Source organism: Styela clava, chromosome 7 (assembly GCF_964204865.1).
Source record: "Styela clava chromosome 7, kaStyClav1.hap1.2, whole genome shotgun sequence".
NCBI classification, from domain to species: Eukaryota; Metazoa; Chordata; class Ascidiacea; order Stolidobranchia; family Styelidae; genus Styela; species Styela clava.
Genome location: NC_135256.1, coordinates 23,953,192 through 23,967,039, shown reverse-complemented (window position 1 = coordinate 23,967,039; position 13,848 = coordinate 23,953,192). Strand labels below are relative to the sequence as shown.

General features: G+C 33.9%; 1 protein-coding gene across 1 annotated transcript; it reads left to right on the top strand.

Moving 5' to 3' along the window:
- Nucleotides 1-1,272: 1,272 nt before the first annotated feature.
- LOC120328539 (uncharacterized) lies at nt 1,273-13,549 on the top strand. The gene is made up of 12 exons (XM_039395057.2): nt 1,273-3,680; nt 4,036-4,172; nt 4,543-4,842; nt 5,584-5,745; nt 6,465-6,593; nt 6,788-6,961; nt 7,410-7,516; nt 8,675-8,792; nt 9,088-9,261; nt 9,628-9,725; nt 10,156-10,368; nt 10,658-13,549. Exons 1-12 carry the CDS (start codon nt 2,726-2,728, stop codon nt 10,803-10,805), a joined length of 2,715 nt encoding a protein of 904 aa, XP_039250991.2. The 5' UTR covers nt 1,273-2,725; the 3' UTR covers nt 10,806-13,549.
- The last annotated feature ends 299 nt before the right edge of the window (nt 13,550-13,848 follow it).

Genomic DNA, 13,848 nt, shown 5'->3' with positions numbered 1-13,848 from the left:
TTTAATCTGAATTGCTACTTGCATTCTGACTTGTAGCAAACTTCTGATATATATGATTTGATATATGATAGGTCTCTCATTGAATATACTCGATTTCATAATCTGGGTAATCGTAATTTAAATATTGTCAATTTGGCAACAGTCACCTCCAGAAGTATTTATTCCTGAATGATTTAGTAATTATCGTGGGAAAATGGTATTCTTATGCTATTGGGCTGTTTTTGTTAAATTGGATGTGCCAAAATTGTAGCACAAATTCAACGTTGATCACGTTTTATAGTCATAAAATCGACGCACATTAAATATATATAATCGAACCATCATTGTAAACTATAAAAGAAACCTATTGCCGATTCTAACCCAAACGACTTCGTTCCATTTTAATTTAACATTTTCAAGCCACTTCGTTTACGTCCGACCTTTAAAAAATGTTTCGTGAAATAGATACTTGCAATCGTATCAATTAATGCGTTCGTTGGTTAAGTGGAAAAAACGATACACGCGTGGTTGCTTTTCGCAGCTCAGTGGATTGGAGTCATTTTCTAAGCTTGCGGTTTGTGCGCGTGATCGCGTCTTGTTACCCACAAAACTGACTAAATAGGTGCATAGTCCTTTGTATTGGAACAGATTACTATAGTCGAAATATGTAAGTTAGTAATTTAGATGAGATGTACGTGTATTTTGTATTAGAAATTAGAATTGTTGTTTCAGGTTGTTACGCATTGAGTGCAGACAACATTATTACATTCCCGAGAAGAGTAAAAGACAAAAAAAACATAAATATAACGTCATACGTAATCATAATTACAAATTGTTAAAAATAAAAAATCCGAGTGATTTTGTGTATTCGCAGAATAGATATTGTTAAGAACGGTCCCTAATTATAATACCATCTAGATTTCTCTCAAAGTATAAGTCGATGCGTCACCTTTTGCCATAGACGTAAAGAATGAGCAGCATTACGTATGACAAATCTTTCTGGCACAGATATATTAAGTCATAAATCTTTCCATAAACAGACTTTGTTTAAGCAGGTATGATCCAACCAAATAAGTCTGGAGTTTCTATCTACCGTGCTTGTATGCCCTGCAGGTCGTGGTATTCTCATGATTCATGTGATTTGATTCACATTTGTTTCATGTTGCGAAAATATTTCCCAACATTGTCCGTGCATACAGAGCGTCTGGAGTTTTAATTTTTTCAATGGTCCACGTATGAACAACAATTGCATGTAGGTGAAATCTTTGCCATGATAAAACAATACTTTAAAAGTAGATCTTAGTATATTGTTTTGAATGTCTGTCGAATATACGTAATCACAAGTCATTATTAGTTGTCTGGAGGCGGTTATATTGTTGTGTCCCGCAGGTATAGTAAGAAACACTGAATATTAAGATAATGAAGATATACTCCATCACAAATTAAAAAAGAACGCTTCTTCGAAATCAATAGCTAAAGCAGCGCATAGTACGTACAGAATAAAGGATGTTAAAATTTAGAGGTGGCGCTTGAGTTGTCGTCGAGTCACTGAGTGAGCTGTACTGAATAGGTTGAAATGACAATTTTTGTGTGGAGCTGACATTAATAAAAAAATTTGACGCTATTTGCACACCTTCACTAACTTGAGATCTTGCATGGGTTAAATTTAATGGTTGAGGGAAGTCCCTGACAGAAGAAACGTGTTTTTATAAGTTATATAGAAATCACTATTTTACAAAAAATTCAAATTACAACATTATCTGTTACTTTGGAAAAGTAAGCAATCCGAGAATAAATCTGAAAGTATTCGTTTGTCATCGTTTTTAGTTCGCATCATTAAACCCCATTACACGCGAAACGCAGGCACCGTGTTTATTACTCATATTCCCATTTTGTAGTGTCACTTTTTATTTTATGGAGAATAGATGTATTTTAATTTTCAATATTCTTTCGCTTTCAGTTTTTTTCTGTATAAAAGGAATAATAGTGAGGAGAATAATACCAACGATCAGTTTTTCGAAATTCAGAATATGAGACTTATCTTTACATTATGTTTTATTTGTTGTCGTTAAAACAAATCTAATATATAAACTGATTTTCACTTGTGAAGGGAAGGATGAGTATAACAAAGCAAACATTTAATTCACGATACATGGCTGACAATGATTAGCTCTTTGAGGTTGAATAACTAAAAAGATTATAAAAACATGACGTTTGTCTTGGGCAAATTTCTCAAATAGTAACACCATAAATGAGCGAATGATTTTTCGGAAAAAATATTTTGGAATTTTTTCAATTGGTCAAGAGGAAAAGAGTTTTTTAAGTGCTTTTCTGATGATAATTCAATTTAGTTGTCTTTTCAAAACCTAAAACTGCTGTTATTTCTTCGGAGGAGGCTTTTACTTTTACTTACTGAGAGTGTAAGTAATCCTTACATGTGGCTTAATTGCACATGCTTTCAATTGCTTTATATAGAAAAAAAAGGAAGTTTATGGATTTAATTTATGAAATATAGACAACGTTGTGTATTTTTAGATTATTCATTTGTATTATAAGCTTAGATCGTAACTGTACATCAACAATTAATCTCCCCCCAGACATACGGACCTTTTTCAAGAAACAAAGAAACCAATAAATTATTATCCGATATAATCATACCCAAATCACAGGATAGCCGAGACACTTGTTGTATCGTGCAGTGTAATTTGGGAAAAATTCGAATCAGAATTCTGTATGGGAGACCAAAATGCCAACGGTGACCCTGACAATGTCTAATGGTCATAATCCCGTTTCCGGCATTAGTTTCCGGCAAGTGAAAACCGATGGTTCTAATGGCAGCGCATGGCGTCCATATTCCAGTGATGACGTATCAACACGACGCCATGTAAACAGCACTAATGGAAATGGTGTTGCCGAACGCTCGTCTTCCGACAACAAAAAATCCGATGCTGCAGGCATTGACATCATTCGAATGCGACTTAAAAGAGGTAAAAATGGAGGAAATCGTAATGCACGCGTGTATGAAACGCAGTCGGATTTATCCTATCACAATAACAACGGGCCAATAAAAGCTTTTCCAATTAGTAATGGTAAAAACAACGAAGTTCCAACAAACGTGAATGATTCTAACTTACTTACATCCGCCCCTGATTTATCAAGTCTTCCATCCTCAGAAAGCAATTCAGCACAATGTACACCAAAGATAAATAACCGTCAGCCCTTACAGAGAATTCATGGACATGGACTATCAAAACAACGTTTGCCCCCTGGCCTTACAGACGCTCAAACTCCTGTCACATCAAATGGAAATACTTCAACTTCTCATTCACTTCCACCTTCTCCAACATTTACAATAACAAAACAAACGTTAGCAGTATCAAATCATCAGCCATCTCCTTTAAAATCAGCAATGCATCGAAATGATGCAAATGGTAATGTGCGCAGGAGACATTCCAAAGACGGTGTTACATTTGTAGACAGCGAGCTCCCTCCCGGCATACATGAATTAGTTAAAGACTTTTTTGTGCCTGGAGCAAAAGGTTGTTTTCAACATAAAACTGAAATGCCGTTGTTAATCAGCACTGATTCCGCAATATTAAAACGCAGAAGCTCAATATCAAACGCAAAAAAGAATCGTGTTCCTCCATCTCCTGGAAATCAAGGTGCAAAACCCAAAGCTCAACAAATATCTGCTTTAAGAGGTTAGTATCGGGGTCCTATAAAGAAGGGTATTTCACGTCAATTCAAAATTATTGATAACTTTCGGTTATTGCATGAGATTTTTTATCTGGATTAACATCACATACTCCTTCCTGTATGAACAATGTTGGATGTTAGATGTAGCAATTGTATCCGATTTGTGACTGACATTACGTATTATTTCTCATATATACAGCAAATATTCACACTATTGAGAACAACACGAAAACTGTTATGCAGTTGTACTGAAGTATTGCATATGAAAAATATATGAGGATGTTAATCCATAATTGGTTATATTGTGCCATGTTTTTCAATCAACCCCATCCATTAATAATTTCATTTTTTTATTTATAGCTGAAGACAATACAAATATGGCTAGATCGAGATCGAGCGCGTCAGACGTCTTTGTACAACCGGACATGCAGATTTTGAAAGCTTGCTGGAATGTTATTCTGTCGTTTATGGGAGATGACAGCCATTCCTTGCAAAAGGTATTATTCTAAAATTCCCACTTATAATTTGCAATATTGTGCATAATGTGGTATAAACATATGAGATAGTAGTTTCGAATCGTGGTTGACAGTTTCCAAAAATATTTCAAGTATTACATTTAGCTCCTGCTACACTGCCCAAGAAAAATGTTTGATAGTCACGTGTTGCGCCGTGACGTTTTGCTATGATCTACTATGTTGCTGGTTGTAAAAACATTTGTCTTACTGGCCAGTTGCATTTGTCATCACAAGTGCAAATTACATGAAAACATTATAAATCTATGATATTCAGTTTTGTAATTGAACTAGCGAACGTCATATATAACAGGGGGAAACAAATGTATCTTACGAATTTGTATTTTTCTTTCAGCATCGATCTCTTGGAAGTATCGTTACATCAAAGAAAAAATACTTTGGAAACTCAAAAAAACTCTGGAGGAAATCAAGCGCTGATTCAAGCGACATTTCGTCAAAACACTCGCCAAATTCAACAATAAAAGGAGAGGTGAATTTAGCGCGACCAACATCCATGTTTGTTCCCTCGTCTCCACCAATGGATGCTCCCACATCTACAGAGCTAAAACGAAAAAAAGTCTCGAAACCTCATTCTTCATCAACTAGTTTCAAATCGACGACAAGTCCTATGTCGTACCTTTCAGTGTTAGAAAAGGTAAAAATAATTATTGGCAGAAAATTCTATATACTTTCAAGAACACAATAAACTGTTGTTACATTTGTACACAACATCTTATTCAAAGTTATCATCTGACATGTTTGAAAATATTATTCCTGTTCACAGCCATATTAATAAATATAATAAATCACGGATATTATGAGCTACCTCCGAATTGCATTCTTCCATATGGACTTCTGTTGACGTACTAATTTTTTGGACCTCCAGAAGAATGTGCACCAAAATGGCGCACAACCTGAAAATAGTATGTGTACCAGGTTAGAGTTCAGGTTGTGCGCCATCTTGGTGCACATACTTCGGAAGCGCCAATTTTTTTCTATTTGATTTCTGCTGTATACATCTAAGATACATAATGCATTACGCTTTGGATAACAATCCAGGTTTATTCCAACGCTTTTTTAAAGTAGGCTGTTGAGATTGCTTTATTTTTCTATACTAAAATATGAATCCCTTCAAAACGTGAACTAAGATAATGTGATTTTAGTAACTCAAAATCATTATATATAATCATTCGAAATTACAATTGTTGTTTACCAGTGAAATTAAAATGCGATAGTTAATATGCTAAAATATTGATTAAAACGTCACTTTGAAATAAGTATTTCACGACGAAATCTTGTACGTGAATCAACTGCAAACCAACTTGAGATCAAATTACAGGCTTCAGTTTTCCATGATAGTTTTACCTCTTACCAGAAATACTCACAATATCTTCAGGTGCACTTCCTGGTTAACGTGGGATTGAAACTTCCCTATTTGCGAGATGAAATCTATTGTCTTGTCATCAAGCAACTCATCAACAATCCTTCTCAATACAGCACTGCACTCGGGTGGATTTTACTCGCATTAGTCATGGGAAGTTTTTCTCCATCAACCAAGGTAATTTTTTGTTGTAATATGGTTACTGACTAAACAATTTTCAATATAAAAGATTATGAATTAGAGAAAACTTTCTCGTGGACACCGTGGAGTTTCCACTGACTGGTTTAAGATTTTACTGATTATAGAATGTAAATAAAAAGTCACAAACTACTATTTCGTCCATATTTTCATACAACTTATCATGTGGTAGAATTTTAACATATATTACTCCTAATCGTCTAAAATTTTCTTAGAATAGCTGAACAACACACTCTGAAATAGTGGTATTGTTTAGACGTAAACAAATGAAATAAACCATTAAAGCAATCAGTGATCATGATAAAATTAATTAAGGCAATTAACACTACGACCGCAGGAATAAGAAGAATTAGCCAGTGCTTCTGCTCCACAGCACAGAATCCATATCATTGCATGTTGCATTACCAATATGAGGCCGAATCATTGAGGTGTATATAACCTCAATGGGCCGAATAGGCGCTCGGTAGTTTGAATCTTACATTAGGATACCCATGACAATAATATCAAATGTGCCTACCTAATAATCAGATATAAAATCTGTGAAATCTGTACATATCAGCTATAGAATACACAAATTAGAAACATTACACAATATTAGACTGTAACTGCATTGGAAAATGCCCTTTCCTGTCATTTTCTAAATTGATCGGTATATGTCTTCGATCCACACTATTCAGAATATCGCCTATTGTTTACAGGTTCTAGCCTTGGTCGAAAAGTTCATTAATCATCACCGTCACGCATGGAGTAATTACTGCAGCGAAAGACTGCGACGAACCGTACAAAATGGACCGAGAGTTAACCCTCCATGTTCGGTTGAAATTAAGGTAACACAAAAAAAAATGGAAAAATTCTGAAGCAATTTAACTTGAGCAGCAAATCCAGGCATTGTTAACGTATTGAATCAAGTGCGTCATTAGTAGCATATTCACTGTGCTTTATCGACGGCATGCCTTCCATATAAAATATCAACAATGAAAATATAAGATATTCTTTTCTTAATATTGAATATAAATTCCAGGCTGCCACAATAAAAGAACCAATTTTATTCCCTGTTATCTGTGCTGATCACTCCGTTAGAACAGTTCCAGTAGATCCCGCATCGACATCCAAGGAGATATTGGAATCTATGGCCGACAAAAACAGAATCAAGGAACATTTTGGGTTTTGTGTTGTTCTACAGTCCAGTGATAAGGTGAATGATCTAAAACACACAAAACTACTGTCCCAAACATCCAGAATTGAACCGATGCTATCCGATCATGGTCTCCATGCCGTACATCGTGTAGGCACGTTAATTGGCAAAATTGTCGACTTTATATTTTGGATATTGATTATATTGGAATGAATGCCTGTTTCGAGGCATTTTTAAATTTTCCAAATGCTTATCTTCTCGCTTCGAGCATTATATTTTCAATTTTTTCCGTCCAATGCTCAGAGTATTGATCATATATTTATAAACTAAAAGTCATCAATATTTGTAATGTGATACAGTCTGCTACCACACCGTTTTTACGGTATCTCCAAATATACAGCAAAATACTGAACACAACCCATATTTCAATGGCAATGGAATTGATTGGTGTTTTGTATTCAAAGTTTTGTTTTCTTTTTGTATGTCTTTTTTTCTATCGTTTTAATAGATTATCAACCTTGGATCGGGAAGGTTCTCTATAATGGACGCATTTTCTCAAGTCGAAATTTATGCCGGCCATAAATTCAATAAAACAAATTGCAGACTTTATTACAGGTTAGTGTATTGTTGTCACCGTGTTTGGGAATAATACTATATGTGATACATATTACATAATATTTGTCAAATGTTAAAAAATGAAAGTTAATTATAAAAAATACCTTTATAATTTTTCACATATAAAATAACTAAATTTCTATTTGTATATTTATATTACAAATATTTGAGGCGTTGTATACCTTATCCCTCAGGCAAAAATAATTCATGACTTAAACTATTTTAAAATGACCACGCTAGGAATATCTATAATAATTGCATCCGTTGAGTGATTTTAGTTTGGTCCAGCTATATCATATCTTTAGTAATAATAAGCGTTGCATCGTGCAAATCTCGCCGAAGGCTAAGCACCAAAATAGCAAAAGAGCATAATGTCCTATTTGGCAAACTATAGGAGAAAGTACATACATCAGCCTTCGAGCCTTCGAAACGAGCCTTCGAAACTATACTAGCATCTCCTGCTGATGCTCGTAGTTCAGCTTCTGAAACGATAAAAAAGGAAACCTTTTTAAAAAGGGCGAACTTAGATACTGTGAAATGATTTTTAATTCACAAAACCGTTAAAATCAAATATGACCAACTTTCACTATTTATATGACCGTATCTTTCGTCTATTGTTTAAAAAACGATTTTTGTATGCACCAAAATGAAATGAATAATGTAGAAAAAACAAATGCTAATACAAGACCGATCAACATTGTAAGACTGAGTGGTTAATATTTGGAATGCCATTTATTTTCAAGTCATTGAACTGGAAATAAAGCAAAAATATAAATGATTTATGATTGAATATTATATTTAAGCCAATAGAACTAAGTCTACAAAATTGAGACGGATCGAAATATCACAAGAAAAGCTTCTTTAAATGTGCCTTTATGATGCAAAAGCTTATATAATAATTGAACATATTCATGCTTTTCATGAACACGCTTCAAAAGCAAGGTCAACAATACCCAGAATACCGAATGCAATAAAATTACTGAACAAATGGGAATATAAACGAGATTTTAGACAGTTTAACACTATACACCAAATCAACTCAACATGAATAACTGCATAAATATCGCATCAAAAAACTTTGGACTTATAGAGTATTATATGGGCAATGTGGTAAAGACAAGACCGGAAAAAGAACTTTGACAACCTAATTATTTTTAGGAGAGACATATTTTCACCCAGAGATTTATTTTGTGCGAGTGATGAACATATGTCAACATGGTTAACGTTTTCCCAGATATGTGGAGGAGTTCATACCGGAGAATATTTCTGTAAAAAAGTATGTTAAATTATTTGCCCATATAGCTTTGTCATAGACGGGTGATATAGAATAAAAGTTTGCTGTAATTTTTTTTTTCTTGAAAATTTATTTAGTATACACGAGCATTCAAATTGGATAGTGATTTTTTAAACTTGCATACTGAAAAGCAATTCTCATGATAGATAAATTCCCTGTCGACGGTTTTATGCTGTTTTAAGGACGGGCACACACCACCGAAATTATGGGTTAATTACTCCAGATAAACGCAGTAAATTTGATTCTGATTTACATCAACTGAATTTTTTTATATCAGGCCCAAGATTTGAGTCTTCTTGCTGCTCATCAGTATTGCGTTCGACATGGCATCGAATTCATAGACGAGAAACGAGTCGCTGCAGTTTGTGACCAATGTCTCCCACATGATGTTTATAAATCGGACAAGAAAAATTGGTTACGGATGGTGACCAATACACTACGAGCACTGGCCGTAAGAATGTTGTTCCATTTTCATGACTTACTACAACAAATAAACACTATTTAGTAGACGATCTGAGATAGAATTACAGCTACGAACAAAAAAGTCAAGTTGCTCGTTTTATTTTCTTTTTGTTCAGGGGCAACACGCAATGGTGATAAATAACATATATTTTTATCACTGTCTATCAAACCAAACTCAAGCCCTAGCGACACCACGTGTTTTTTTTTATTAAAACCTTTTCGTTGTATTTGTTTACTTTCAATCACAACCGGCGATCGTATTTAAGTACCTTTTATGTTTTTATCTCTTATTGTATTAATATTGGAGTTATAAAATAATAGTGAAAAGTTATATATTATTTCAACTTTTACACAGAGAAAACATACTCAAGCAATGAATCCGGTGGACATAATGGCTCAAGTAATAAGATATGCAATGCACAATTTGACGTCATATTTTATCAGAACTTACAGGTAAACATTACTCGGAACTTAACATCCCGAAAGCAGTATAGTTTTCTTAATTGTGAACCTTTTTACTGTTACACTTTTTCCCGTTTTATAAATGCGCTAAGGCGCTTGCGGTAAGGGCGTTGAAATATAATAATAATGGAATATATAATTCGTAATTTCGGTTTTTGTTTAAAAGGTAATGTTACACAGGAAATTAACCTTCGTTTTGTTGCTATGTAATTTAAAGTAACTATACAGACCCTAGGGGGCGCAATATTATTTACAATGTATGGATGAAAACAAATATATAAATTTATAAGAAGAATAGATTTACGTATTCGACGGTATGATGCGCTTGTGTTAAGGACGTTGGAATATAATAATTGGTCTAGTAAACCAAAAAAAATACTTTATTACATTTTTTAATACAACTTCCATCTACACTCTACAGTATTACAACTTTTGCTATGGTTGGAGGAGCATGCACATATACGAGTGACCTGTCTCTCAGTCTGTCTCATGAAGGAGTCACGGTGCGTCAAGGTAACGATACCAAACTTTTTGATCGTGCAAAGTCTGAAGAATCAGATGTAGAAACAATACCAGTAATCTTGATGGATGTCCCGGCTAAAAATTTAAAGAAAGTCAAACTCGAAACACAAAAGTAAGTTGAATATAGTTAACTTACTATATCTACTTGATTAATTATTGAATGTAATGGCATACCCGCTTCATTGTATATCTGCAAAGTCATGTCGATATTTATTTTGATAAATTGTACTTATAGACACGGTCTAAATAATACCTGTGGCGCTGGTGAAAATCGGGAAGATCCGAATCCGAGATTTTGAATATGACGAACATATATAATAACCTCTTTTTTATGCCAAATTGTATAATACTTTTTAGCATTTCCCACCTGGGTTGTTGTAAATAGATATATTGTATTTCAGTCCTCAACTTGGAACGAATCTGACAATAACTGTTCACACTAAAAGAAGCTATGAGATTACATCTGCACACGGACCTGAAATATACGCAGTTCTTTTTCGATACATTAGAGACATTAAGACAGCAGCTAACAAAGAATCTTGTGCTTAGACTGGTAGCGAACGAGTTTCAAGACTGTCAGGACATACCATATATAAAAAATCAATAATTGTCTCGAAAATATTATTTTATTTCACGATATATTTCAAAAAAGTCTGATGTGAATTCACACAAAAAATAGAAAAATACGCTGGCGTTATAATTATTCTACTACTATTATCTACGAAATAACAAATATCTTGTATCTTACAGTTGATTGAATTTGTCTTCGTATTTTTTTTTCCCTTTGTATTTTATGAGTATCTGCGAGCTTTGATTTATTTTTATTATATTTACATTATATTTACTAGGCTTGCACGTAATTGACAAAAATCAATTCCGTAATTACGGCCAAATCGATTACGTAATGACCCCGTAATTGCGATATTTTTTCACACATCTAAACCTTTCATAACAACCAATTGAATCCACTTCATTTTCGATTGGGACATCGAGTTTGGGTTTTCATATTCCTGGCAGTACTACACGCCGGCGACGGATGTTGAGACAAGAGTGAATTCAAATTAATTTTATTCTGATTTTTATATTTTGTGCTAACTTTGATTTCCTTTATCACCTTCGCAAATTAACCGTCCCAATTTTATCATCACCGACACTGGTATACGGATATTAATGAAACGATAGTTGACTTTTTTAAAGTCGTATTAAAAAAAATGTCGGGTTTCCAATTTACCAATGCCACGACGAGCGTATTCTCTCGTTTGATTATACTTGCGCTTGCCTCGCGACGAAGACTTTTTTATATTCACTACAGTCAGCATTTTATAATAATTATTGATGCCAACTTATTGACGTTATTCCGATTACCATGCTTCATTTTACATCAAATCATTTCGCGGCCTAAATGTTGTAACATTATTTGCGACAAATTTAGATCAAATATTAATTATTTGCGCATAATTTAAATACCGTACTTATATGACATGGCTTTTCCGATAATACAAAGTTATATCGCAAAAAAATGCATATTGTGACATTTATTTTGCACTCACGAAAAAATTAACTTATTTTTCTAACTCAAGTCGACGATCCTATCGGCCAAGATTGACACAAATTTGGTCGAGTGTCGGTGGTATTCAAGAATCAAAATAAGTTGCCGCATTTGGTAAAGACAGTTAATCATATTTGGCCGAAATATTGCGAGGCATTGTGGAAAATATATTGAGCAAGGACAAGTCCGGACTGATATAAAACGATAAAACCGGTAACAGAACATCAAGGTTTTGTAATTGAAAATGGTTCTCGCACAGAATAAACACGCTGGCTCATACTTGATATTTGATAGTAGTTAAATTGAGAATATTGAACTGTTGAAAACAAAAAAACGATCGTTGAAATTCTTAAATCTCGTTGCCTTGGTTAAATATAATCCAATGATCAGGACATTTTCAATTAAATACTGCACAAAGTAAGTTATATATACATTAAACATTTAGGCTACAATTTAGCCATTTTTTTTAAATTTTAATCATGCATTGTGGTGGAGAAATCCCACTATTTAAATACGGGTAACTATAAAAATAGAATAGGATTCTGGATTCGATTCAAGTATTCTAAAACAGTGGTTCCCAACCACCGGTCCGCGGACCGTCAACGGTCCGCAAAGGATTTTTACCGGATCGCGGGAAATCCCGTCATATTGTTGTTACTCTGCCGTCTCAATCGCTTTACCGACGCCGAAAAGACGAAGTTGCGTTGGTTCATTACGCAATTTCTCTTCCGTCGTCATATTGCTGTTTGATAAGCGCGACATTAATTATCACGGTGACGTATGGCAAGAGAGAGAAAAGTGAGAAAAACGACTGCAAATACCGAAGCTCTAACTTCTTCTGCTTTTTAAACTTTCACTTTTTACAATCGACGGAATTGACTGCTTTAAAGAGAGCTCGTTTCAATCGCGAAAGTGCTCGACCAATAATTACGACTTTACGTAATTCGTAACTTCCCTTCCGTAACTGGAAATAATTCCGTAATTCCGTAAATCCGTGAGTTACGTGCAAGCCTAATATTTACTAACATATTCTTGCCATTGCCAATCTTCTTATCCATTTCACACAATATTGAAACATGTCAATTTCAAAAATGTCATATCACAAATTTATTTGTCTAGAAATTATCACAAAAGTTTTGCATTTACTATAATAGAGTTGAATGTTTTGAATTACTTTGTGATTCGTCGTATCTCGATTTTTAGTTTAACAAGCGAGGTTAGCATTAAAAAGCGAATGTCCAACCCTACTAGAATTGTGTCAATTTTTTTCCATGCTACATGTCATTCTTTAAAATTACTCTCAGGATCTAGTATTTTCCTTCTTCTGTTGTTTATTATTGTAATTTTGAAGTTATTTTTCTCAACATACTGAAAGCTAAATCATTAGTAGAATTAACCAGAATTTATTTAAGCGACGCGACTAGCACTAGCCACACGTGGAATAACATACTGAATACTTGAATCAAGTATATGCCTAGGACCTTTATTTAATTCGAATCATTAATGTAAAATGGTGGCTTATACTTGTACATATGTTCCTTCATTCTTTTTCCTTTTAGTTACCCTCAAAGTTCTTGTGTATTAAATATGCTTAATATTGAAGTTATAATATCATTATTTGTTATTGAATCTTGTTTTATTCATTCTTACCCTTTATCATTCATCCAACTGCCAACTGAATCATGAATTAACTACGTTTTTCTAATTCTAATATTAAAATAAAACAATGAAAAATTAACTCCTTTTTACAAAAATCTTGGGCTGCATGGTTAAGTGAAGCGTATTTTGCAGATATATTTCTTCTACACCTCCCTTACAGATGGCGTTGATGGTCTTGCCATGATTATCAACTTGTCACTTGTCAGTGGTTGGCGAATGTTATCGCTAGTGCTATTGCCAATTGTGTACCGGTTCTAGACCAGTTGTGTGTTTTAAAGGGTTCTTTATTATGTTCTAATTTCGATTTTATTTACAAAGGTAATGGTACACAGGAGATTAACCTTTGTTTAGCGACGTTTTTCGATTTAATTTAAAACAAACTAT